Source organism: Anabrus simplex, chromosome 5 (assembly GCF_040414725.1).
Source record: "Anabrus simplex isolate iqAnaSimp1 chromosome 5, ASM4041472v1, whole genome shotgun sequence".
Classification (NCBI taxonomy): Eukaryota; Metazoa; Arthropoda; class Insecta; order Orthoptera; family Tettigoniidae; genus Anabrus; species Anabrus simplex.
In genome coordinates, this window is record NC_090269.1 from 80,982,605 (window position 1) to 81,010,175 (window position 27,571).

The 27,571-nt window shown below is 37.7% G+C and overlaps 1 protein-coding gene across 2 annotated transcripts in view; it reads right to left on the bottom strand.

The window, feature by feature from the left end:
* The window catches only part of LOC136874557 (F-box/WD repeat-containing protein 7), a 169,639-nt gene that overhangs the window by 95,346 nt on the left and 46,722 nt on the right, over positions 1-27,571 (bottom strand). For both annotated transcript variants that reach the window (XM_067148193.2, XM_067148194.2), the window contains exons 7-9: positions 23,740-23,919; positions 5,731-5,912; positions 3,116-3,341 (exon numbers count right to left, since the gene is read on the bottom strand). In XM_067148193.2, the coding sequence (XP_067004294.1) occupies positions 3,116-3,341; positions 5,731-5,912; positions 23,740-23,919 (588 nt within the window). The remainder of the gene's footprint in view (positions 1-3,115; positions 3,342-5,730; positions 5,913-23,739; positions 23,920-27,571) is intronic.

A 27,571-nucleotide genomic window follows, 5' to 3' on the forward strand; every position in this document is an offset into this window, starting at 1 on the left:
GAATCTTGGGATCAAAGTACAGAAATGGAATCCATCAAAAGAGATCCAACGAGGAAGTCTACAACAAAATAGAGAAAATTACCGACACAATCAGAAAAAGACGGGCACAATTTTACGGTCATCTGAAAAGAATGGATGGAAGAAAGTTAACTAAAGAAGTCTTTCACTTTTTTGATTCAAACCCCAAAACCACAATTCCCTGGTTTAGAAATACCAAAAAAGACCTGCAAATGTTACATATCTCAGCTGAAGACGCCCTTAACAGAGATCTCTTCCGCAAGAAAATATTGACGAATGGGCTACACCGAGACGAGCAACCGAAGAGAAGACACGGTGCCCCTTGGACAGAGGAGCGTAAGCAGGCCCACTCACAAAGAATGAGGGAAATTTGGGCTCTAAAGAAGGCCAAGTTCAGTGTCAAATGCAACAAGACTTAACGTGGTCCTTCATGGCCCCAGCGAATTATATATGATAATAATAATAATAATAATAATAATAACCTGAAATAAGGTGAAATAAAATCTCAAAACAATATCTTCATTTATGGTGACATAGTGAGTCTTCTAGAAGTTATGTTCACTCTCTCAATCAAAGGAACAATTTTTTTTTTTGCTAGGGGCTTTACGTCGCATCGACACAGAGAGGTCTTATGGTGACGATGGGATAGCAAAGGCCTAGGAGTTGGAAGGAAGCAGCCGTGGCCTTAATTAAGGTACAGCCCCAGCATTTGCCTGGTGTGAAAATGGGAAACCACGGAAAACCATATTCAGGGCTGCCGACAGTGGGATTCAAACCCACTATCTCCTGGATGCAAGCTCACAGCCACGACCAATCAAAGGAACAAGAATACTCATAACTGTCACATTACTAAAATGAAACCTTCTTTAAACTGTTGGTCACATTACATTTCGACAGGATTATCCATCTCTACTATGTGCACGGAAAGCATTCTGTGAATGAAATGCAAAATATTCAGCAAAATCATTATCCTCCATCTTGCTGTACCATAAGTGAGTCACTTAAGTGTGTGCGGGAGGTCCACTTATAGCAATAAGTAGGTAAGATGAAATGAAACCTGGTTTATGAGGGGCACTTATGTATAAGTGCTGTCTATGAATTCAGCTCTTATACTGAAATGATACAATAAACAGTAGGGCCTACCTCAATTATTAATATGATTTGTACTTTCTTTGTAACAGATTATAGCGCAGAAAGTAAGTCATGGAAAAGTTGGCAGTAGACTGGATAGCCTACAGAGAATGGCATGCATAGCCATAACTGGGGCTATGAAAACTACGCCGACAGAAGCTTTGAATACTTTACTAGACGTCCCATCACTATGCAATTTCATAGGACGGGCTAGAATGAGTTGATATAGATTGGCACAATCAGAGTGCTAGAATGCATAAAGATCCAATCTAGGACACTGTAAAATTAACAGAGTAATAACAGAGGAAGTTCAACACATGCCTTCTGATCATATGATACCAAAGTACAACTTCGAAAAACTTTTTGAGACCCAGATAATAAAAATTAAAAAATTTTAAAAAAGACTGGGATATCAACAAGTGGAATACTGAAAAAGAAGATATAGTGTGGTGGACTGATGGCTCAAAGACTGTGGATGGCACAGGAGGAGGGATCAACGGGGGAAGACCTGAGAGATCAATCCAGTCTTTCAAGCTGAAATGATAGCTATCACAAAATGTCTTGAAGAAAATCTGAAAATGAACTATAGGATTAGGAACATTTTCATTTTTACGGACATCCAAGCAGCCATTAAGGCACTGGAGGCAGTCTGAATAATATCCAGAATTGTCTGGTATTGCCACTCACTTCTCCTGAAGCCCTCACAGTACAACATTGTCAAAATAATATGGGTACCAGGGCATGCAGGTATAGAAGGAAATGAAAAGACAGATAAACTGGCCAGGAAAGGGACAGAAACACATTTTGTAGGCCCAGAACCTGTATGCGGGATTTCCTATGGACAAGCCCGACACTACACAGTAAAATGGGTACAAAAGAAACAAGTGAAAAACAGGAAAAATACTCCAGATGCAGGCTTGCAAAGGAACTGATAAAAGGACCAAATAAGAAGCATTCTAAAGAACTGTTGAAACTCAGCAGAGAAAATATAAGATGGGTAGTAGGACTGTTGACAGGACACTGCCATCTGAAGAAACACCTACATAGAATTGGAGTCATAAGAGCCAACATATGTAGGAAATGCAATGAAGCAGAGGAATCAGATGAACACATACTTTTCGAATGTGAGACGCTGGGTAGAATCAGACTCTCCACTCGGACTTCCAGGTGAAGAGTGAGAAAAAATCCAAGACGACCTAATAACAACAAACTGCAGCTTTGTGAAGGGAGCAGGTATATCTAGGTGGGAATGAAGGAAAAACATGGTAGCAAAAGATCTTAGAGGTTGACGCTAATTAGGAACTAATATTTAGAGGCCCCATGAAGAAAAGAAGAACAGATTATAGCATGCAAATACGCTCATTTTCTTGAATATTGCGATTTAATATTTATTTATGCGAAATTACACCATGATTGAATCCATTTACTACCATAAACACTACACATTTTCAGATTTTTCTACCACTATCTTAAGATTTTATTTACTGTAGTCACTATGCACAACTAAACATTTGCATTCCAAGAGCTTCAACATGTATTACAATTAAAGGCACTTTAAAATATAAAATCAAAAGGACTATGAAATAAAAACAATACAATTATGGAGAAATTATTTCTTCAAAGTTAATCAGTTATATAAACAACTAAGGTCATAAATATACAAACGGTTAAGAAAATATTCCACGATGACTTTCCATTGTTACTACTACTACTACTACTACTAGGCCTACTGCCAATTTCAATTAATTAGTTCTAAACGTATCTGTTGTGCAAAAGCAAATCCCTTTTTTACTGAACAAAGTCTCCTTTGTCAGTCTTCAAATACAGCAATTCTGCACACAACATTAAGAGCATACAGAAAGGATATAAAACATACTTAAAAATCCACACCAATATAAAATCATGCAAAACTATCCAAGAGAACGTGAAATACTACTGAATAATCAAATATTACAAGTTAACAAACCTGTAGTGAGTAAACCCTATTTGTATGACCCTGGAGGGTATGGAGACATTCTTCTCGTTCAGGATTCCAAACTTTGACCATATAGTCATATGCCCCACTCACAACCAAACGGCCATCATACTGAACACAGCGCACAGCTGCCAGGTGCCCAATTAAAACATGAAGACATTCACCAGTTTCGATATTCCACACTCTTAACGTGGCATCACGAGATCCACTAACGACCCTGTGATAAGAAATGTATAAATATAGGTTAATGCGAAATACACAGAAAATAGTTTCATTTCACAAGCCACATTTACAACAAATAATTCTCAACAGATTTTAGAAATGGAGTTGAAGAGAAGGAGACCTAGAGGAAGACTGAGGGACAGATGGCTGAAAGGTGCGAAGAAGAGCATCAAGGCAAGAGGAGGGACCTGGACGAGAGTGAGAGAAGTGGTGGATGGACAGAAAAAGAGAGGCTTATGTTCCAAGCAGACCCAGCCTGTGGTTGGAAACTGCCCCAGATGATGATGATTAATTCTCAACAGAAAAAAATTCCCCACACATTAAAAAAAAATAGGCTACCCAGTGTAAGAGAAACATATAAATAAATCACAGAATGATTAAAATGAAAAGAATCTGGGTGGATAATACAATGAATCTATACAACTACCCACAAGGAATCATAGACAGATGATCATAGTCAGCAGCTTATTTGTCTAATAAGAATGACTCAATAAAGTTGTCCTTCAAACCATAATGGAAAAACATTTGGAATGAAAATCTGAAGGAATTTGGAATGGTAATTAGTAAAAAGAAAACTGTAGTCATGCATTGTGGAAAAGAGGAAAAGAGAAGCCAAGTGAACATAGACTGAAAACGGTTAGAGAATGTAGAACAGTTTACATATCTGGGTAGCATTATTAATGGAAGTAATGAAATCAACCCTGAAATTAATAACAGACTAAGTAAGGGTACAACATTTTATCATCAAGTCACAGAGCTTTTATCGGATGACAAAGTACCCAAGAGAACAAAATTAACATTATATAAACAGTATTTCATACCAATTGTAACAGTAATTGTAACTAGAAACGCTGGTAACTAATAAGAGACAAGATAGTAAGATCCAAGCAGTAGAAATGAAATTAAGAACATCAGTTAAAAGAAAAGAAGAGATAGAATCCAAAATATTAAAATTAGGGAAGAGCTAAATATAGAACCATTAGTACAGAACATACAGAAAGCAAGACTGAGATGGTTCGGAAACGTAAAAAGAATGGGAAAGGAACAGGTAGGAAGAAGGGAATTAGAAAGAGAAGTTAAGGGAAAGAGACCAGTTGGAAGACCGAGAAGAAGGTGGATGGATCAGATCTGGAAGAATATTAGAGAAGCTGGATTGGATGTGGCAGAAGTAATGGAGCAGAAAAGGTGGAAGGACAGAAAGGAGTGGAGGAGGCTTGTTAACCACACCCAGGCGACTTGAGTGGGACATTGATGATGATGATGATGATGATGATGATGATTATTATTATTATTATTATTTAGTTCATACTGAGCATATTCCTATCTCAAATTCATTTAAATGAAAGTATTAGTGTTCCTAAGTAAATAACTATTTGCTGAAATTTAAGCATTCATGTTCCTAAATAGTTTGTCAACCCCTTAGTCCCGTTTCTTGATTCGGGTCGGGTATGAGGTGAGATGAATTTATATTGCATGTTTTACGACCGGATGCCCTTCCTGTTGCCAACCTTAGTTGAGGAGCTAATGAAGATGAAATGAATGATGGTGAATGAAATTGGGTAAGGAGGTGGAAGGGATCAGCTGTGGCCTATGAATAGGAACTGACCCAGCATTTACCTGGAAGTGCAAACTGGAAACCATAGAAAACCATTCTCAGGACAGCCAAAGGTGGGGTTCGAACCCATGCATCTCCCTAATGCAGAGATTGGCTCCATAGCTGTAGCGCATTAACACACATGGCTACTCCATTCTCTCATGTTCCGAAATAAAAGACTATCACAAATTTACGTATTAAAAATACCTCCATCTTTATATGGGCATATTATGGCCTTTAAACAAAAAGGTGAGCTCACTAGCGAGTAATGGCACACGTAAAGACCTAGCAATGCTGAGTTAAGAATCACTAAATAGGGCATTTACCTCACTAGTGCTAGGAGATAAACCACCAACTAGTAGTTCAAGATTTTTCCTGTATAAACCCAGAATGAATGGATTATTTTCAACTCAATTTACTAGCAAACACTCACACGCAGCTGTAAAGGAATGATACTTGACTGCTTTGTTTATTTCTATATTAGGAGCCATAAAGTATTTTTCATTAAAATATTGTATTTCCTATTAGACATATTTTTCAGAAAGAGAACATGCATCATTTAGCATTTGTAGGTAATGTACAACAGACAAACTAGTGTTATAATTACTATCGAGTGTCAATTTTAACTATGGGATCAATATGTTAGAGCAATGGAACATTCAAGATCAAATAAATACAATGCTGATTCATATTATAGAAATTTAGACAAGTATATGACATACTAATTTTAATTAATTCTTGCAAAGAAGCCACAAAAATAAATGACACTAACCAAGAAATAGAATCTTACTTTTTGCCATGGAGATGCATGCAGCGAACAGTGGATGTATGACCATACAAAGTATGTATGCAGTGACCCGATTCTGCATTCCACACCTTCAGCGTCCGATCTGTACTTCCACTAATAATGATGGCACCAGACATTTGAGATGACCAAACTCCACCTGTATGACCAACTAGTGTGCGAAGACACTAGTAATACAAAAAAAGTTTTAGTTATAAGATTAGTAAGAAAATATACAAAATCAATACAAGTGGTGCGTTAAACCTAGTGGCAAGAAAAAGAGAGAGTAAAGAACACATCTCCAAAACAATTAGCAAACTACAAGTAAAAACCCCCCAGCAAATTACAAGTAAATACAATCAGCACTTGTTAAATCTAATGTCACTCACTCTGACACCGAAGAATGAAATCTCCAACCTGCATTCTAATTACCACTTAGGAATTCATGGGAATAAAATGTGACATTAATGGCTTAATAGAAGAATATTATATTACAAAAACTTCAAAATTACTGGAGATGGAGGTTCAAATTTTCCTTACAAGGGAAGGCTCTAAACTCGAACAGGCATTTGTTTGTAAAACTGTGTACACAGACCCATCTCACAATTCTAAATATGCTTGTGAAGGCATTTGATTGTGTACTGCTTGGTTTGCCCAAACAGCGCTTGTAATCTTGAAGGAGGGGAAGTAGATACACATGCAATCAGTTGTCTCAGCTAGTAGTTGACATGTTTACTTTACATGTAGCAAAATTAGTATGAAGGATGAGTTCTCCACCTAATCATTACTTTCTTTTACATAGTGTCAATATTATTTACATACCGGTTTTGACCTGTAAACAGGTCATTTTCAGCTGCTAGAGAACCTGCTTAATAGCTCCTAACTATGCTCAAGAACATATCCAGCTCACACGTAAAAAAAAAACACACACACACCATATACACAACCAATTTAATAGGCACTCTCAGTTATTCTAATACCTACTTTCCTTTTCTTCTTTCTCAGATTTTTTAAAAATATCTGAGGGAATGCAAGTATGAAGAGGGGAGCACCCACAACTCACTTTCATTGATCTCAATATGTCGAACACAGCAACGTAAACCTCAATAAGGAAGTCTAATATAAACTAGCATGTTTTTCATCATTGATATATACCGAGAAAGAGCTATGTATCTGTAAACAAGTTACTAAACCTCTTATTCTAATGAATACGACGTCTCCGCATATCTGCGGCCCAACAATATACTGAACCATTCTGTTCATTGGAGCAATTGTATTAATTTGAGGATTGGATATTGGAATCATACTAGGCCACCCACGAAGCCGATGTCTTACAGTATATGTCATAAAGGGGTCCAGAAGAAGCGTTCTTATGTGAAGTGAGCGCGAGCGTCATTATGAGAAATCTCCAGAACTCATTAAAAGAAGTTATGTCCCAAGCCAAGCCTCTTGATGAAGTTTGGGGACGCTTTCCAGTTCCCGGCTAAACTTATTCTAGGAGGGAAGAATGAAATAAATTAATATCTTTGGTTACAGAAGAGTTGCATTGGATTTGAGACAAGAATTGCAACCTGTATTATTTCCGCTTTATTTTGATAGGCATTAGGGCTGCATTAATTAATGCATTCGCTAATTTGAGCTCATGATATAATTAATGCGGGAAATTTTCCCGGGCACGCTAAGATTACACGCAGCCAAGCGGCTTGATGACGCTACCCGGAATTATAAATTAAGGCCGCCAGGGCATATCAGAGTCATTCTTGGACCGAGAGGCTGCGGGAACGAATCGTCATACTGCGTGTTGGTGCTGAGAACAACGCTTTGTCTTCAAGCTACACCGACTACCTGTACTGCTATTTCTGCAAAGATTTACCTCAGCATCAAGTCAGAACGAGTGTTTGACAGCATCATTGCAAAGAAGCCACAACCAGGAGCTGAAGCCAACACAACAACGGGCATCGATCCAGGAACGTTGGGAGCACCTGACCAGCACAACATCGAAGAGGACACCTTCCGACTACCGAGGGAGCTGTACGAAGACGCCACACCAGCAAGAATGTCTCCAAGTGGTCAACAGTCTCTGATGACAGCTCTGCAGTCTATCAGAATGTGGTAGATCCAGTGATCCACAGGGATGGCCGCTCCGCTATGTTCTCTAAATTAAGGTCAGAGCTTTCCAATTCTGTTTCAAGCATGTCATTTAAATTTAGATAGGAATATGGGGGCCGTCAGTCAGCAGATTTGTGGTAATAGGATAATTTCCCTTGTAATATAGAGCTAGGCCTCAAACTCGAACCCCGTACTTTAAGGTAGATGTTATTTGTAGAGTCCTTGTTAGCGAAGTTATGGTTCATTTTAATTGCGTTATTTTAAAGTACGTGTTTTTGTAAGGGTCTGATTGAACTCATTTGGGCATAGGAGGTTAGTCTACAGATAGGTACTTTTATTAGATCACATTCAGGCATTTGTTTCTGCAGACTTAGAAGTGTATAGTTATGACCAAGTTGTGACCAAGTCGTGACCAGGAATTCACCCAGATTCACTGATAGAGCGAGCGAGTCCAAATATTTAAGAGATTTGAGCCCATAAGAGGCAGAAGTAGAATTTGCAGTTGGTATGAGAGAGCCCAACCATTGAGAGTTTATTGAATATATTTTGGAAATGCCTAGTATGGCAATGTGACGATCGCTCAATGATTAGTGTTTTGTAGCACCAGGATTTAGCCCATGAGAGGCATTAGTAAGATGAGCGAGATTGCGGAAGGTATTGAGACGAGGGCAGATAGCCCAGGTATATTTAAATGAGGGCTTTAGCAGCTGACTACGTGAAGTGTTCTTTTGAAAGGCAAGACTTTAGCCTGTCTCCCTGTTGGAGCTCATAAATTAGGGAACTGCCGCAAGTGGAGGGGTGAGAATGGAGGTCATTGAGCTTGACGTCACAGGCTGGTGTGTTGGTCGTCTGCAGTATTTCAAGTATGCTAGGAGGGGAAGAAACGACCCTCTTGTTTTGAAAGCAGAGAGAGAGATTTGTTTTATGTCCTATTTGTTTTACGTAATATTTTAACACTGGCCCGTTTTATACTGACACCCTTGTATGGGTTGATTGGATTCTTTCATATTGTTAGCATAGGTATCTTGGACACCTTACCTGTCATAGGACTAGGGTTCGTGACCGAGTCAGGTCATTGTAAATTTTGTGGTGATTTTGTTGGCACCGGGGTTCGACGGCGCGAGGCATTGTAAATTTTTATGGGAATCATTGTTTTGTGTAATTAAGCAGATATCCATCTTTCAAAACTTCGTTACTTACACCATTGTAACATGCTTGTTGCAGCTCACGGGTTTTCGTGAAGGCAGTGAACTGATAGTCATCGGCTCAGCGTCATTTTTCCATCTCATATTGAAATGATCTTTTATTTGTAAATAATTCAATTTTATGTAATAAATCCCTATTTGTTAAACTTGGAATGCAGTGGTGTTTTCTGTTAGATATTTTATTTTAATTTTTAATTTAGTCGAATTCTTACCTGAGTAGGCACATGTCCTAGTGTTTTATCTTTATGTTGCCCCGTTATACCCATGTTATCCCTGAGAAGAGCGCTCTCCCGGCTGATTGAAGAGGACAGTGTTCAGGTAAGACTATGTGCACCAGCTCACGTCTGTGAGAGTTCGTTCACTACTGTACTCTGGGTTCGAGACCGGCCTTCGCCTGGACGGAACTTTATAGTACAGTAGGGCACAATACTTTGAATCATCTCATAAAACTGTTGGACATAGTACTGGCATTTAACATTAGATATCTGAGCCTGACACCGGAATGTCATAGATTCTTCATAAACTCTAAGAATTGTATCCAATTTCAACCTCAACAAAAAGAACTTTGTAATATGTAGTAATCATGCGGCCAGTTTAAAAACGTCAACCCCAAAACTGTACCATATGTATATATCTTAATGTTAAGTATTTTTTAGAATAGTGGCACTTACTAACATGTGTTTTAGCATTGATATAGACTCAGTATAAGCTATGTGTCTGTGAACTGGTTGCTGAACCTCTTATTCTAAGGAACACGATGCCCCCGCATGTTTATGGCACAACACTGCACTTTGAACATCTCATAAACCGTTGGGCATAATGTTGGAAATTAACACAGATGACGCCTGAATGATGGTGATTCTTGATAAACTCTAAGAATTGTATCCAATTCCAACCTCACTAAATATAATTTTTGAAATATGTAGAAATCATAGGGCCAGGGAAATAGCCCCTTCACCCCAAACTGTACCATATGTATATATCTTAACATCAAGTCATTTTAGAATAGTGGCATTCATGTTTATTTAATGGCATCCTTGTTTAATTTTAATTTTAGTAGTATTTATTCTGTACAGTCGCTATTAAGCAGGTTCTCTAGCAGCTGAAGATGACCTGTTTACAGATCAAAAACAGTACTGTCTTTTTATGTAAATAATATTGACACTATGTAAAATATTGATTAGGTGGAGAACTCATCCTTCATACTTGAACTACAGTATCAATATGGACCATGAAACTAATAGATTATAGTATGTAGCAGTATCTTCACATGGATATAGTGAACATGAACAAAGTCATTAATATCAGGAAAGTTTTAAATATTGTTTTATCCACGTTAAGAAGGCGTTATCGAATGGAAGACTGTGTAGGACAGGATGATTACACTTTTGCAATTTCGGTGGAGCTGATTATTCAGAAACATAAGTGTAGGACAGGATGATTACACTTTTGCAATTTTGGTGGAGCTGATTATTCAGAAACATAACAATTCATTCTGGATGAAGATGACTTGATTGATTGATTGGATTGATTGATTGATTGATTGATTGATTGATTGATTGATTGATTGATTGATTGATTGATTGATTGATACAGTGATTAGTAGTTTTAACAAGTGTATTGTTAGTGTCAGTGGCAAAAACATTACTCCTCAAAGAGAAGCTAGCAGTTCTAGTGAATATGAACCGCCTCCAGAAAAGAAATCTGACACTGTTAGCATTTTTGCTAAATTTTTGGAAGACAATCTGGAACATACTTATAATGATTAACATACACCTCCACGTAAAGAGAAAATGTACAGCGCCTTATTGAAGAGACATCCATCCTTGAAGTAAAACAAAAAAGTAATATTTGATTATGTGGAGCAAAAAAACATGGTGAACATCATTTTAGAGGAAACAAGACAATTAAAGAACAGGCAATAAAATAAAGCATTCTACCCCAATATGACATGGTAAGGAATGATGCAAAATGTGTCCATTATTGGCACCTGAAAGTTTGGGAAATGTAAAAAGCACAAGAAATTGGGCACAAATATTTTTAATGTTCTGCAAATTTTGTAACATATCTCAAGAAAGAATACAGAATGTGTTATAGACAAATCACTATTTCCATGACAACCAGATTTATACAAAATGATCATTATATTTACCAGTGTGGGACTCTTTTGTCAGAGAAGTAAACAAGAAAACTGCAATTTTCCAAACACAGTCGCACTGCATTTGGAATTCCAATTGAAGCAGCTTTAATTATGAACCAACTTTCGGTCTGACACTATCTAGAAAAGGAAAAGGGTCAACAGTTGCCTTGGTTCAGTCTGCGCACAATACAATACATAGTTGTACAATAAATGCAAGACTTTCAATAAGTGGACACCTATCGAAATAAATGTATATTTGTCTTCAGGAAAATACGTTTGGCTCAACATACATTATCATTATAGACTGTTATGCCTTTCAGCGTTACGTTTGGCTCAAAAAAAAAAAAAGATACTGAAGACCAACAAATACCAAATATATATTTGGAGGCTAACATAGTGAGAAAATGTCAACAGACCACCTAAAAACCCTTTTTCTTGAATGTCCTTTGCAACAATATCAAAACTAACCACAAGTGTATATTGCTATATGATTCATGGAGTGCTCACAAGAACACTTCATTTGCAGTAAAAACAGTGAATGCATGGACCATAACACCTAAAACAACAAAATACATACAGCCTGTGGATGTGGATGTATATTTCTTCTGACAGTACAAAATCTATGCAAGAAGGATAACAAGCTATAGAAGGACTCTCTGCAGTAATTTCGATATTAAAATAGGAAATCACATTTTTGTAATGAAATGCTTTCTATTATTCATAACATGTTGTCTGCTCCAGTGTATCACCCTACACTGCAGTATTCTTGGCAGGCAGATGGGTACTATACTCCCAAACATACTGCTGATTCAAGAATGTGACTTAAGTGGCATTTGGTTTTTTACCTCAAGAACGTGATTCTGGGGATTGTTCAGCACCAAATGTGCCTATTGTGATGCTCCATATTGTTTCATTTTGTTGAGAAAACTCATGTACAATACATGTCCAATAATGGGCAAACTAAGGTCACCATCCTAATCAAAGCGATAGGTAAAGCTTCTAAAAAAAATTGTGAACAAAATATTCCTGCTTAAGCTGAGAGCCAAACTTCATCAGAAGCAAACTATAAGGTGATGTGATGTAAGGAAACAGAGTATTTTTAAATTTCACTATCGCAGCACATGCAATGTCTCTCAACTTCACCGTACACTGTCATACAAGACAAATCTTGATATATATGGTAATTTCACACTAGAACCACTGCTTCTACTGCTGCATGTGCCACTTCTGATGTAACTGAAATTTCTAGATTATCTGTAGCAAACATGTAGAAACTTCCCACTTCTACCTGCAAGATATGCATCTCTAATCTACCTGCAGCCAACAGGTATCCTCTCCCACTAAATCAGTGTCTGAAATCAACCAGAAGCCCACTTTTTAGAATCCCACAAGGGAGACAACCATTCTTTTCTTAAAGGAGGTATTTTAATGATATAAATGTATTCATTTAATTCTTTGAAGAGTTTTGCATTATTTTTAAATAATATTATTCTATTTAGGTTTACAAGATTCAAATATCGTCATATGAGACGCCACATTTACTGAAGCAAGTGATAAACAAATAAATATGACAAAATGCAACTTATATTTCATATGTGTAAATGTAATCGCACTCCCTTGGAGCAACAGATGGGCATCTTACTTGAATCTGGCTTTTTACAACTCACTGGATCTGTAATTGTCAACAGTTCATAGATTGCTTTAAAATAGTATTGAGCCACACACTTCAAGCCCCTTCTTATCAAGATGTGCGCCTAGACTAAATTACAACATTAGATAACATTAAGGAGACGGCCTCCAATAATCATTTAACTTTGCTTATACTTATCTAACAAGCTCATTCCTTATTATAACAAGTGTTGAACTTTTGTACCTGTGTTTATCTACAAACCTGTGAATGTATTTTTTAGTCATCCCACTGGTTATATCATACATGTTCCATTATACACTTATTTTCACATGGGCATTCCTTAAGACTTAATGGACTTTAAAATCCATGGTTTAGTATTAATTCACATATAAATCGACACCCAATCTTTGTAAGAGTATTTCAACATTTCTATTATCATAAGTTTTAATATTGTCAACCGTTTTTATTTTATGTTATTCATTGACTGTTGTTTTTACTGTCCGGCTCCATGGCTAAATGGTTGGTCACAGGGGTCCCGGGTTTGATTCCCAGCAGGGTTGGGAATTTTAACCATCATTGGTTAATTTCGCTGGCACGGGGGCTGGGTGTATGTGTTGTCTTCATCATCATTTCATCCTCGCCACGACATGCAGGTCGCCTATGGGTGTCAAATCGATGGACCTGCACCTGGCGCTCAGACACTCCCGGCACTAAAAGCCATAACTTTTTTTTTTTTTTTTTTTTTTTTTTTTACTGATTTGAATCTTGTCAAATGACCTACTTTATTTTGTCAATGGCTGAAGATGACCTCTTATCAGGTTGAAACTAGGAAAGTCCACCATGGCTTTGTACTTGTATTGAATAGGTGGACATTACCTCAATCTTGAAACAGTTATGAATTAATACTTGGCATTTAGGAACAAAACATCCACTTGAATTAAACAAAAAACATATGACGTAGATGTAATTTTTCAGATGGTGGGAAAGTGCAACATTCTAAATTATCTGTTTGGATCTCTCATTAATCTGGGTGTATTTAAACATTGTCATTGTAATGTGTTTTTCAATTTTCATCTTTTGGTTTAAATGTTTTGAGTACCCTGTAGTACACACGCCGTGTTCTAGAAGCACATTTCCTGTTTTGTCAGATTGGACTTTTCAAGAATTCTGTAATCATCAGCAAGATGGAAGACCTATTTGATTGGACACAATAACGATGTTGGTAATTGGTTAACATCCAGACCTGAGGGTTAACTCTGCATTTATATAGGTCTCCTTTGTGCTTACCCCATTTCCGGCTTCTGGATCTTCACCCGCTTCTTGGTGGGAGCGAGTGGATGTCTGTTGTCTTTCCTGATTGACCATCCTAGTGGTTGGACATGGTGACTCTGAGCTTCACTCACAAGGAGCGTTCAATTCTCCTTGAGGGTAAACACTCTTGTTCTTATTAATTTTCAGTTCTAACTTCACTTAAATTTGAATGTAAATTTCTTTAATTATGCAGGAGTTTGCCTTGGATTTCACATTAACCGTTAAATCACTGATAAGCACAATGATGCAGTTTTTCAACTACAGGCATCTTCACTTTGTTGGAGGCAAACCTTTTCTTTTTACCTTTTTATTATGTTAACTTAATTTCTCCATCAGATTTTGTCCTCCATTAACTTCTGTGTAACTGAATGTAAGTGTGTTTTACATTCCCCACTCCAGAATGTTTTCTTCTGACTTTGTATTCTTTTAAAGCTTTGGTTACGTGGACCTTTAACCACTCTTTGATTAAATTATTGAATAATTATTAAATAGCCCTCTGTAACAATGATAGGAATCATTAAAGTAGGATTTTAAATGTGGTTTTCTGGTTTTTATTTTTGTGCCATGGCACACATTTGTTTTGTTATGTACAAAACAGATTTATAAGATATCAGAATCATTCCATATTGACGGTTTTCACTTTAAAAAGGAAATTTAACATGTCCTATTCAATACATACACATCACCATCATTAGATGGAGTAATACAAGTCAAACATGTTTCAACTTGTTTGAGCAATTTTCAGTGAAAAAAATGTTTGGCCAACATAAAAAAGAAACATGGAATTTTGTGTATTCCAGTACAGTTTAGATCAAAAGGATCCAAGAAAAACTATACTTATGACCAGCAGACCAAACTCACAGGAGGAGAATCATGTGACAATCTGCCTTTCAGCTTGGGATGTAGCATCTCTTACATTAAATAGCCATTGCTTAGGAATGTTCTGATTAGGAACTCGAGTTAACCATTTAACCAGAATATTCCTGAGTGATGGTTATTCAATGAAACAGATTAACGAGGTGCTACACCCTAAGTTAAAAGACGATGATTACGATGATGATGATGATGATGACAATCAGGAAAACATTAAGTCTGAAACTAACCCTAATACATAATTATTATCTAAATACAAAAATATTTGACCCTTACAATAGTTCAGAAACTAATTCTGATACATAATTATAATCTAAGTAAAAAATAATTGACCATTCACTCACACGTTCACACCTCAGTCATTCCACAAGTCACTTTAAAGAATCATGCAAGTACCTTCAGCAGTCCACCTTAAATTTATTAAAAGTCATGTCCCTAATGTTAGGAGAGAGGAAATTCCATGACCTCGCAGCAGAGACTGCGAAAGAGCTATTGCAGATGATGATGATGATAACCGTATAGCCTCAGCTACCATATGCAAGCATGTTAATTTGACGCTGTCTGGCTGCTAGCTCGTCAAGTTGGACGTTCCGTTCTACTCCAAGCCTACTAGATGGCAGAGTAAACGAAATCTTGCATGCGTGAGGAACAAATGCCAGAAAAGTTCATTTTTGGTAAGTCACTGCACTTTTCTTTTTTTTTTTTTTTTACATAATCGAGGATTGTGGCGACGTTTAGTAAATTCACAGAGGCTTGCAGACTGAACGCTGAAAGGCACAACAGTCTATAATGATAATGTATGTATGTATGTATTGTTAGTATTGACACATTATCGTTGCTGTGTAAAACTTGCATATTATTAGTATGTAACAGGTATCTGGACATTGTCGTATACAGGTAGGTTGCTCATTCCAGATGGTTGCTTTATAGTTATTAGGCATGTGGCTTTCCAGGACACAATGGATAAACGAAAAGTGAAACAGGAGTTCATTTGCTGTATTCTTGACAAGCTGGATGAAGATGAGAGCGGGGAAGGCAACCATTTAGAAACTGAATCTGAACTCTCTCCGTTGACAATCCGAACTATTCACCCAGTCATGATGGTTCCGAAGATGATCTCGACTGTGATCCAAATTTACGAGCTTTTGTTGAAATTCAGCAAATTGAGTGACCATCAAAAGGAAAATCTCAAAAAGGAACTAGGAAGAGAATAACAGAAGCAACTACTTCAAACAGCTCAGCTTCAGCCTCTCAACCTCTGGAACATCTCTTTGTTGACTATGAAGTGGATAAACTATTTGGTACGGATGGGCATATATGGAAAACAACTGATTCCAACACAGGAAAATACACAAAAAAGAACACAGTTCTTTTCCACCCAGGACCTACATCGAATGTAGAAGCTGATCCACTTAGGTGCTTTAATTACTCTTAACTAACAACATAATTCAAATTATACTAGGTAATTAAATATTACGTCCGATAACAATGTGGAGTTTGCTTATTATTTTAGCACAGATATGGACATGCACATAAATTTTACATGTTAGAATTGCGCATTTAGCGAATAATATTAGTATTCTAGGGTTAATATATTTATAATTACGTAGCATTTACACTAAACAGATAAACATTTTTTTTTAAAGTTTATAACAGGTAGCCTCTATGGCTCAGGCGGCAGCACACTGGCCTCTCACTGCTGGGTTCCATGGTTCAAATCCTGGTCACTCCATGTGAGATTTGTACTGGACAAAGCGGAGGCAGGACAGGTATTTCTCTGGGTACTCCGATTTTCCCTGTCGTATTTCATTCCAGCAACACTCTCCAACATAATTTCATTTCTTCTGTCATTCATTAATCATTGCCCCAGAAGAGTGCGACAAGCTTCGGCAGCCTGCACAATTCCTATCCTCACCGCTAGATGAGGGTTTCATTCATCTCATTCCTAACCTGGTCGAATGACTGGAAACGGGCTGTAGATTTTCATTTCATTTTCAAGTGGTAACCGCAACTAAATTTGATTTCATGGTGAATTACTGAAAGAATGCTTAGCTCAACTAGACGTAAACGTTTGAGATATTTATTAAATTCATTATGAACCTAATTCTGAAGTACTGTCTTTATGTCATTACTAAGCACAGTTATCCGCCAGTAAAAAGAATACACATTAATGAAACACCACAATAACGAATGCACTGTTTTAAATCACTTATTGAAATGAAAAATTCCAAATTAAGTCACGTCAAATTCCATTTAGAATCATGAGTTCAGAATCAGCTGATGCCTATACATCTACACCAGCCCCATGTAATGAAGGAACATTTGAAGCAGTGCAAGTCGTCTCAATACATATTTCTATTCAACCTGGTCCTATTCCACTTCCCCGTTCGTCAGTGCGGTCATGTTGTAATAGTATATATTCATCACGATTTGCTGCCGATGATGATAAAACCCTATGCAACCATGTTTCAGCAATGCCTATACAGAGCACATTGTTTACTTCTAAGATGGTTTGTTGTAACTCTTCCACATGGGCTTAAAGTGACGTGCCTGAGCCTAGCTCAAGCTGCTCTAACAGATGATGTCAGAGTTCAAACAAGTTTGAGGATTGCTTGAGCTTCTGTGAGCACCAAAACCTAGCGGCTTGCTCTTACTAACACCCACAGAACTTGAGAAAGAAGTGTAAGAGTATTATGCTAGACAGTACTGGTTTGTTTTCTGTTTGCAGTTCCTTCTATGTCTTTTGTACATAATATCACTTCGACCAATATCTTTATTTTGGAGACGGACAAAATTAGTGTTTGTGCAATGATTCATAACAAATGTCTACTCAGAATAAATTAATCGTCTAATAAAATGTGTTGCTTCGGCCGCAAAAATACAGAAAAAGGAAAATCAAAGTGTTGTCTTAACATTACAAGTGCTGAAAAATTACAAATTTGAATGGTTATAAGACTAAAAAATTATTTTTGTCTTGTATTGATGGTACATTTGTTATCAGTTCATGTGGGTCATTTATACTACCGGTAATACTAAAAATGAGATGGCGTCTGTTTCATTTCGGATAAGCTTGAAAACTACTAGACCGACTGACCTGAAATTTGGTAAGGATATAGCTTACAATCGTGAATTATGGATGGGATACTTTTGATTTTGATATATTTCACGCAATCGGATAGTTAACAATGCGGCATAATAATATTTATACATTATCTGTATACACGACTGATGAGATAATTCTTTCTTACTCAAGGGGACTCAAACCCCCAACATTGAGGACAGAAGGAGCACCTCGCCTGTCGCGCAACACAACTGTCTTAGCAGCCCAAAACATGACAACATAAAATAATATTACCGTATTCATAATGTTGTATCAAATGTAGAGTTGTTACAAGATACACAGGTAGGAAATCCTTCCGATAATACGCAGGGAATGTTACGGATGCACGTCTTGTCCTTATTAAGTTGAAAGAAGATAGATGATGGTTCAACATTTCAATACTATTAAAATGTAAGTTTTACATTCCTAATTAATTAAAATTTGTACTGGTTTCGACCAGTATTCTTGGTCATCAGCCGATCACAAATAACTATAAAAGACAATGCACAGGTAAAGATAATGTCAAGTTTAAATAAGGTACTTAAATAAATAATAAGTAATAATAATAAATAATAAGTTAAATCATGGTTCATGGTGTGGGTTACTGTAGTCACGTCCTAGTTCGTGAACTATGGGCAACGGCTGAGTGGCCTAGTAAGTGGTCCTGAGAGTCGGGATACCAGTTGCTATGGAATGGGAGTGGGCATCTCGGACATATTCTGAGTCACGGCCCTCCTTGTGCTCAGGCGGCTAGGACTATACAATCCACCGGTGGTCCATAACCCGTTAGGGGAGCAATCCTCACTTGGACTATGCACAAGTAGGGTAGCATCCTGCTTCATGAATTTACAGAGTTCAGAACATTTTAAGCAAGCCTTGGACCTATGGGAGTAAGGGAGTCCCACTCCCATTTTTTAACTTGACTCCCATTTGACTCCTTGGAAACATCTTGGCAAACAAAATGGAATTCAATAGGGAACTATCAATATTAATGGGGCTTATGGAAGAAAGAAAGTAGAACTGGCTGAGTCAGCTAAGAGAATGCATCTGGAAGTGCTAGGAGTAAGTGATATTTGGGTAAGGGGAGATAACGAGGAAGAGATAAGAGATTATAAAGTGTACTTGACGGGTGTTAGAAAGGGAAGGGCAGAGTCTGGGGTAGGGCTCTTTATCAGGAATACCATTGCACGCAACATAGTTTCTGTTAGGCACATAAATGAGCGAATGATGTGGTTAAATTTGTCAGTTGGAGGAATTAGGACTAGAATTGTCTCCATGTATTCACTCTGTGAGGGTGCAGATGAGGACGAAGTTGACAAGTTTTATGAAGCATTGAGTGACATCGTGGTCAGGGTCAACAGCAATGATAGAATAGTGCTAATGGGGGATTTCAATGCGAGAGTTGGGAATAGAACTGAAGAATACGAAAGTGTGATTGGTAAATGTGGGGAAAATATAGCTAATGTAATGGGAAGTGTTTGCTGGACTTCTGTGCTAGTATGGGTTTAGCAGTTACGAATACATTCTTCAAGCATAAGGCTATTCACCGCTACACATGGGAGGAAATCTGTTAGGAATGTACGAGTTTTCTGGGGATTTTTCGATGATACAGACCACTATCTGATCTGTAGTGAACTAAGTATCTCTAGGCCTAGGGTAGAGAAAGTGAAATCTGTCTGCAAACGAATAAGGGTAGAAAATCTCCAGGACGAGGAGATTAGAAAGAAGTACATGGATATGATTAGTGAGAAGTTTCGAACAATAGACAGCAAGCAGGTTCAGGATATAGAAAGTGAATGGGTGGCATACAGGGATGCTGTAGTAGAAACAGCAAGGGAATGCCTAAGAACAACTGTGTGTAAAGATGGGGAAAGGCGAATATCTTGGTGGAATGATAAAGTGAGAGCAGCTTGTAAACGTAAAAAGAAGGCTTATCAGAAATGGCTCCAAACAAGGGCCGAGGCAGATAGGGATTTGTACAGAGATGAAAGAAACAGAGCAAAACAAATAGTTGTTGAATCCAAAAAGAAGACGTGGGAAGATTTTGGTAATAACTTGGAAAGGCTAGGTAAAGTAGCAGGGAAACCTTTCTGGACAGTAATAAAGAATCTTAGGAAGGGAGGGAAAAAGGAAATGAACAGTGTTTTGAGTAATTCAGGTGAACTCATAATAGATCCCAAGAAATCACTGGAGAGGTGGAGGGAATATTTTGAATATCTTCTCAGTGTAAAGGGAAATCATCCTGGCGGTGTTGCGAACAATCAAGCTCATGGGGAGGAGGAAAATGATGTTGGTGAAATTATGCTTGAGGAAGTGGAAAGGATAGTAAATAAACTCCATTGTCATAAGGCAGCAGGAATAGATGAAATTAGACCTGAAATGGTGAAGAATAGTGGGAAGGCAGGGATGAAATGGCTTCATAGAGTAGTCAAATTAGCGTGGAGTGTTGGTAAGGTACCTTCAGATTGGACAAAAGCAGTAATTGCACCTATCTATAAGCAAGGGAACAGGAAGGATTGCAACAACTATCGAGGTATCTCACTGATTAGTATACCAGGCAAAGTATTCACAGGCATCTTGGAAGGGAGGGTGCGATCAGTCGTTGAGAGGAAGTTGGATGAAAACCAGAGTGGTTTCAGACCACAGAGAGGCTGTCAGGATCAGATTTTCAGTAAGCACCAGGTAATTGAAAAATGCTACAAGAGGAATAGGCAGTTGTGTTTATGTTTCGTAAATCTAGAGAGAGCATATGACAGGGTACCGAGGGAAAAGATGTTCGCTATACTGGGGGACTATGGAATTAAAGGTAGATTATTAAAATCAATCAAAGGTAATTATGTTGACAATTGGGCTTCAGTGAGAATTGATGGTAGAATGAGTTCTTGGTTCAGAGTACTTACAGGGGTTAGGCAAGGCTGTAAACTTTCACCTTTGCTATTCGTAGTTTACATGGATCATCTGCTGAAACATATAAAATAGCAGGGAGGGATTCGGTTAGATGGAAATGTAGTAAGCAGTCTGGCCAATGCTGACAACTTGGTCTTAATGGCAGATTGTGCCAAAAGCCTGCAGTCTAATATCTTGGAACTTGAAAATAGGTGCAATGAGTATGGTATGAAAATTAGCCTCTCGAAGACTAAATTTATGTCAGTAGGTAAGAAATTCAACAGAAATGAATGCCAGATTGGTGATACAAAGCTAGAACAGGTCGTAGGTTTTGTGTTCTCCCAAGATGGTAATATAGTATGCGAGATTGAATCAAATCTATTCGTCTGCGACTTCAAGTTATTTATGATCTTCATATATTATTTGATAGTGTTGTGACTTTGTGCCTGACAGAGTGTGGAAACTGACCCTTTTGACTGTTCTCCAATATTCATAAACATTGTGAGACTTCGCCTATCATTGCGTGTGTCATACTACCATTCTTAATATTACGTACTTTTTCATCTTATACCGATCCAGAGTTTAATTATTTTTCTTTTTCTTTTTCATATGCATTGTTTTACATATTTTTACGGCTGACGATGACCTGGACTAGGGTCGAAACCAGTCCCATTTATATTTACTATTAAATAAAAATGTAATCACTACATTTCTTTCCTATGAATTGAATAGGTTGAACCTCTTTTTCAATTATTTAATTTTTAACATTGAATCAAGGTATCGTAAAGCTAATGCAGTGAGCTCGCAGTTGCGATCAACAGTATTCTGTAAGAAGGAAGTCAGCTCCCAGACGAAACTATCTTTACATCAGTCTGTTTTCAGACCAACTTTGCTTTATGGGAGTGAAATCAGGATATCTTATTCATAAATTAGAAGTAACAGACATGAAAGTAGCAAGAATGATTGCTGGTACAAACAGGTGGGAACAATGGCAGGAGGGTACTCAGAATGAGGAGATAAAGGCTAATTTAGGAATGAACTCGATGGATGAAGCTGTACGTAGAAACCGGCTTCGGTGGTGGGGTCATGTGAGGCGAATGGAGGAGGATAGGTTACCTAGGAGAATAATGGACTCTGTTATGGAGGGTAAGAGAAGTAGAGGTAGACCAATACGACGATGGTTAGACTCAATTTCTAATGATTTAAAGATAAGAGGTATAAAACTAAATGGGGCCACAACACTAGTTGCAAATCAAGGATTGTGGCGACGTTTTGAGACAAGGCTTGTAGACTGAACACTGAAAAGCATAACAGTCTATAATTATAATGTATGTATGTAATAATTCCATCAGTTGCTGTTTGTGAAGCACTAAAACACTCTAGGGAGCACTGTGTGTTGAAATTTCAATGTTATGAAGTAGTCTAGAATCAAATATGTATCAAATACGTATTTTGCAGTTGCAGTTCAAGAGTCACTGCACAATTTTAGGGATCAGCGCTGCGTGTTGATAGTTCCGAAAAACATGTTTGATTCTAGACTTCTTCCTAACATTGAAATGTCAACGCACAGTGCTCCCTAAAGTGTTATAGTGCTTCATAAACAGAATTATTTTAAAAAATTTTTTTTTTGCTAGGGGCTTTACGTCGCACCGACACAGATAGGTCTTATGGCGACGATGGGATAGGAAAGGCCTAGGAGTTGGAAGGAAGCGGCCGTGGCCTTCATTAAGGTACAGCCCCAGCATTTACCTGGTGAAAATGGGAAACCACGGAAAACCATCTTCAGGGCTGCCGATAGTGGGATTCGAACCTACTATCTCCCGGATACAAGCTCACAGCCGTGCGCCTCTACGCGCACGGCCAACTCGCCCGGTTATTTAAAATTTACATTTACATTTTGTTTACCTGTGCATTATCTTTTATACTTATTTGTGATTAGCTGAAATTTCAACACACAGTGCTTCCTAAAGTGTTTTAGTGCTTCACAAACAGCAATTAACATAATTATTTAAACTTCACATTTTATTTACTTGTGCATTGTCTTTTATAATTATTTGTGATCGGCTGATGATGACCAAGAATACTGATCGAAACCGGTACCAATTATAATTAATCAGGAATGTAAAACTTACATTTCTTATTTTAATAGTATTGAAAGGTTAAACAATCATATATCTTCTTTCAACTTAATATTGATCTCACTTCAATATGGAACACTATGAAATTCGTATCTCTTAATGCCTTGTCCTTTTCATAGCATATCATAATCTAACCCTTCTAATTTTATGGACAGCCTTTACTGCCCACAAGTTACATGCCAATGACAGTGTAGTAGTATATGACAGCACGTACCTTCGTTATCAACATCATGCACACAGCTGCGTGAGCAGTGCTTCACTTCATATGCTGTTTTGCATATCTTCACTTTCGCACTGTAGCCCGAGTCAGACTCCGCCTTCAGTCACGTGACTGCTTGAGCTGCTTCGAAGAGGCTTGAACCTCAGTGCGTATCGGGTCGGCTCGATCCCACTCGAACACGGGTATCGTTTGCCCATTACTAGTTGACAACCGTGCACAGCACTTGGGTGCCAGGAAAGTTGCTTTTTTCAGCAAGAGTCTCATTGTGTTAAGGTACGGAGGGAAAGAGAGAGATGACAAGGGGTGAGAGGTAATAATTTTAGCGTTTTTAGGTCGTTCTTTGGAAGAAAAAATTCAGCTATATCTACTGTTTTACACTGTGAATGCATTTGTCAATACTTACCTTTCCAGTAGTGGCAGACCATACTTTGAGAGTATTGTCATCTGATCCACTTACAATCCTGTTCCCTGAGAATTGTAGGCAGGTTATCACATGATCATCATGTCCTTTGAGAACTTTCGGGGGTCTCACTGGCTTTGTCCTCCAGTTCATCTCAATGGTATGCTGCCTCATGAATGCTGCCTGTGAACAAATATTAATGCACATATTTTACATAATGAAGATTTTTTACTGCTTTTATACTAGCAATATTTCTTAACTGTATTTCCAAATGCTGAGTGACAGTAAATTACTTATATCCACAATGCAGCCAGCAGCTTCAGGCAAAAGAACACCTGTAAATGGGATGATGGTCCACCAGTGGAGGAAATAACACTGAAAGCCATTATACAATATCTATTTCTCCAGTTCAAAAAAGGCATTTATCTCCACAAAAAAAACAAAAGTACCTCTGGGAGTGACAACCCTCTTCATAAAAATTGTCTACAATGAAAATGACTACAAATATGGTGCTTCAGAAAATACAAGGGTGAAAAGTGGACAAACCGTAACAAACTTTTTTGGTTTGTTTTTTTGCTAGTGGCTTTACGTTGCACCGACACAGATAGGTTTTATGGCAACGATGGGATAGGAAAGACCTAGGAGTTGGAAGGAAGCAGCTGTGGCCTTAATTAAGATACAGCCCCAAAATTTGCCTGGTGTGAAAATGGGAAACCACGGAAAACCATCTTCAGGGCTGCCGACAGTGAGATTCGAACCCACTATCTCCCGGATGCAAGCTCACAGCCGTGTGCCCCTAACCACACGGCCCCATAACAAACCCCACCGTTACGGATACCATTAGTCTCAGCTGGAAACAGTCAGCATCTTGACAATGATAATAAAGACCAAAGAATTCACAGTTCAAGGAAGGAAAACAATATAGAACATTTGGACTAGACCGACAAGAGGAATGGAGAAGAGTGTTTCATAAAATGGAAATTTTAAAAAAATGACCTATAAATAGGGACCCTCATTTTTTGCATTTGCGATAACACCAATTTTTAAAAAATATTCCCTAAAATGCTTGGGAAACAGTTACCTATACTTAACGTTGTTAACAATTCGAAAATTATACAGCTTTAATTTCCGGAAAAAAAAAAAAAAATTAGACAATAACGCAAATATGTCAACTTTCTCAATTTTATATGCATAATAATGCAAATTCGCTGCGTTTGCCTTCTTATAAAGGTTTTTCCACCGCCAGAATAAACAATCGTGTCCATCACAGTCTTACAAACCGAGCAAGTTGGCCAAGCAGTTAGCTGTGAGGCTACATCCGGAAGATAGTGGGTTCGAACCCCACTTTTGACAGCCCTGAAGATGGTTTTGCGTGGGTTCCCATTTTCACACCAGACAAATCCTGGGGATGTACCTTAATTAAGGCCATAGCCACTTCCTTCCCATTCTTAGGCCTTTCCTATCCCATCGTCGCTAGAAGACCTACCTGTGTAGTGTGACGTAAAGCAAATAGTACAAAAAAAAAAAACAGTCTTACAAGGTCAACTTATTCTCTCACTCACTCAACGCAACTCATGCGCGTACGTCATTCTGCTTAAGAAGCTGGTCAGTAACAGTCTTATTTTATCTTTGTGTTCTGTTAAGGCTAGTATAATGTCTTTAAAACACCAAAATGTGATAATAAAATGAATAAAAATAATGCGAAATTCTAACAAATAAAAAACACAAAATCTTCAAAATAAACCTGATTTCCATCAAAACAAAAAACGAAAAACGCAGGACCCTACCTATAAGATGACAAAAAAAACATAAAATATTGAACTTCCACTTCAAAATGAAACTAAAGTTATTTGACACAAATTAAATGTCTTGTTGTTAAAATACAGTAAATCCTCACTATATCAGATAGCTTTTCATCATGTAGTAAAACATCACAATCTGTACTCTATTCATCTTACTCTATTATCTGATGTAATTTGATGAAACAACAGTGCAAAAGAGAGTCCCAACCAAAAATAAGTTTCATTTTTAAGCCATTATCAACAGATATTGGGGATAACCAGGGGATGCCAGAATCGCATTCCCGCACTAACTGCACTCATAACTTGTGACGTCACTGTGAGGACACTTCAACAGCGTGCTCCACGCGGTAACATTAGTAAGCGGTCTCCGGTCAGCTGTTTAATTGTTTATTGCGTGTTTATTAAGTAAATTAGTACAATGTGTGAGTGAAGTTTAGATTACATGCTAGACATGATGGACAGAAGAAAAATATCAATATTGGGATTAAGTGAGACCAAATGGAAAGGCATTGGAAGTAAGACACTTTGTGGAAGATATAAATTGAGTTGTATGCGCGAACAAACGTCTATGTTACATTTTTCTGGCATTTGAGATATTCACGGAACAAACATCTATGATGTGTCCTGGATATGTATTTGCAGGTAGTTTGAGCATATCTCAACAGATGGCTATAGTATTCCAGAAATTGTGAAGAGAAATGCACTTGAAAAATAATGGAACAAAAGTCTACGTTACATTGTTTCCAGCGCAAGCGCTCGACAATGTCACGAACTGAATGCAATGTAATGAACACATTCTAGTCCGAAGATTGTTCTGGTTTGTTCAGTCTTATATTACTGAGTTTATTTAGTTACCCATCGAAACCATAATCATGCAGTCAGACGATAGTAGTGATCGTAATGTACTGTTGTCCCCAAGCAGTATACACAAGTTGACAAAAACAGATGCAGGAAAAGGAAACGTGACCCTAGTGAGTGGAAAGATGTATGCACCAAATCATTATCATTAGGCTAAAACTTTAAAATAATACTATTCTCCTCTGCATGCATACATTATGTATGAACGAGTGAGCGCGTGCACTTATAACCTGTTGGTTTACGGAACAAAGGTCTATGTTACATTCTCTCATGCAGCCATGTCCCACAATCAACAATTATCTTCACTGCCGTTTTTCTCAATATATATAGGGAATGTAACAGACGTTTGTTCGCGCATACAACTCAATTATACTGGAGTGGACAGGACACGTAGCCATGTCCCGCAATCAACAATTATCTTCACTGCCGTTTTTCTCAATATATATAGGGAATGTAACATACACGTTTGTTCGCGCATACAACTCAATTATACTGGAGTGGACAGGAGAAGGTAGCGAAAAATAGTGTTGGATTCTTAATTAACGAAGGGACTGATGCTACAGCTGAAGTTATCTGCAAAAGTGATAGAATCATTAAAATGTTCATGAAACTGGAGAACACTAAGTACACCGTCATACAAGTGTATGCCCCACAGACAGGCTGCAGTGAGGAAGACAAAGAGAAATTTCGGCAAGACCTGGAAAATACAGTTAATGAGGAAAATGTTATTATTATTGGAGATCTAAATGCGCAAGTTGGGGTAGACAGACTTGGGTACGAGAACATCATTGGTCCACATGGATTTGGACAAAGGAACCCAGAAGGAGAACAACTATTAGATCTGTGCAGAAGAAATGATCTTATAATCAAAAATACATTCTTCAAAAAAAGAGACAGTCACAGAATAAGAAGGTACAGTTGGGACGGCCAGTATAGAACATTGATTGACTACGTGATCATGAATAAAGATGGTGGCAGGTACATCACAGATGTAAAGGTCATCCCTCATGAAAGCATGGACAGTGACCACAGATTGTTGGTAGTAGACTTTAAACATAAGACTAATGAAACGTAGAAAATTATTATGAAAAAACCAAGGGTTAAAACTTGGAAGTTGCAAGAAGTCCAAATAAAGGAAGAATACAAACTAAGGATTCAACAGAGTTTGGCAAAAG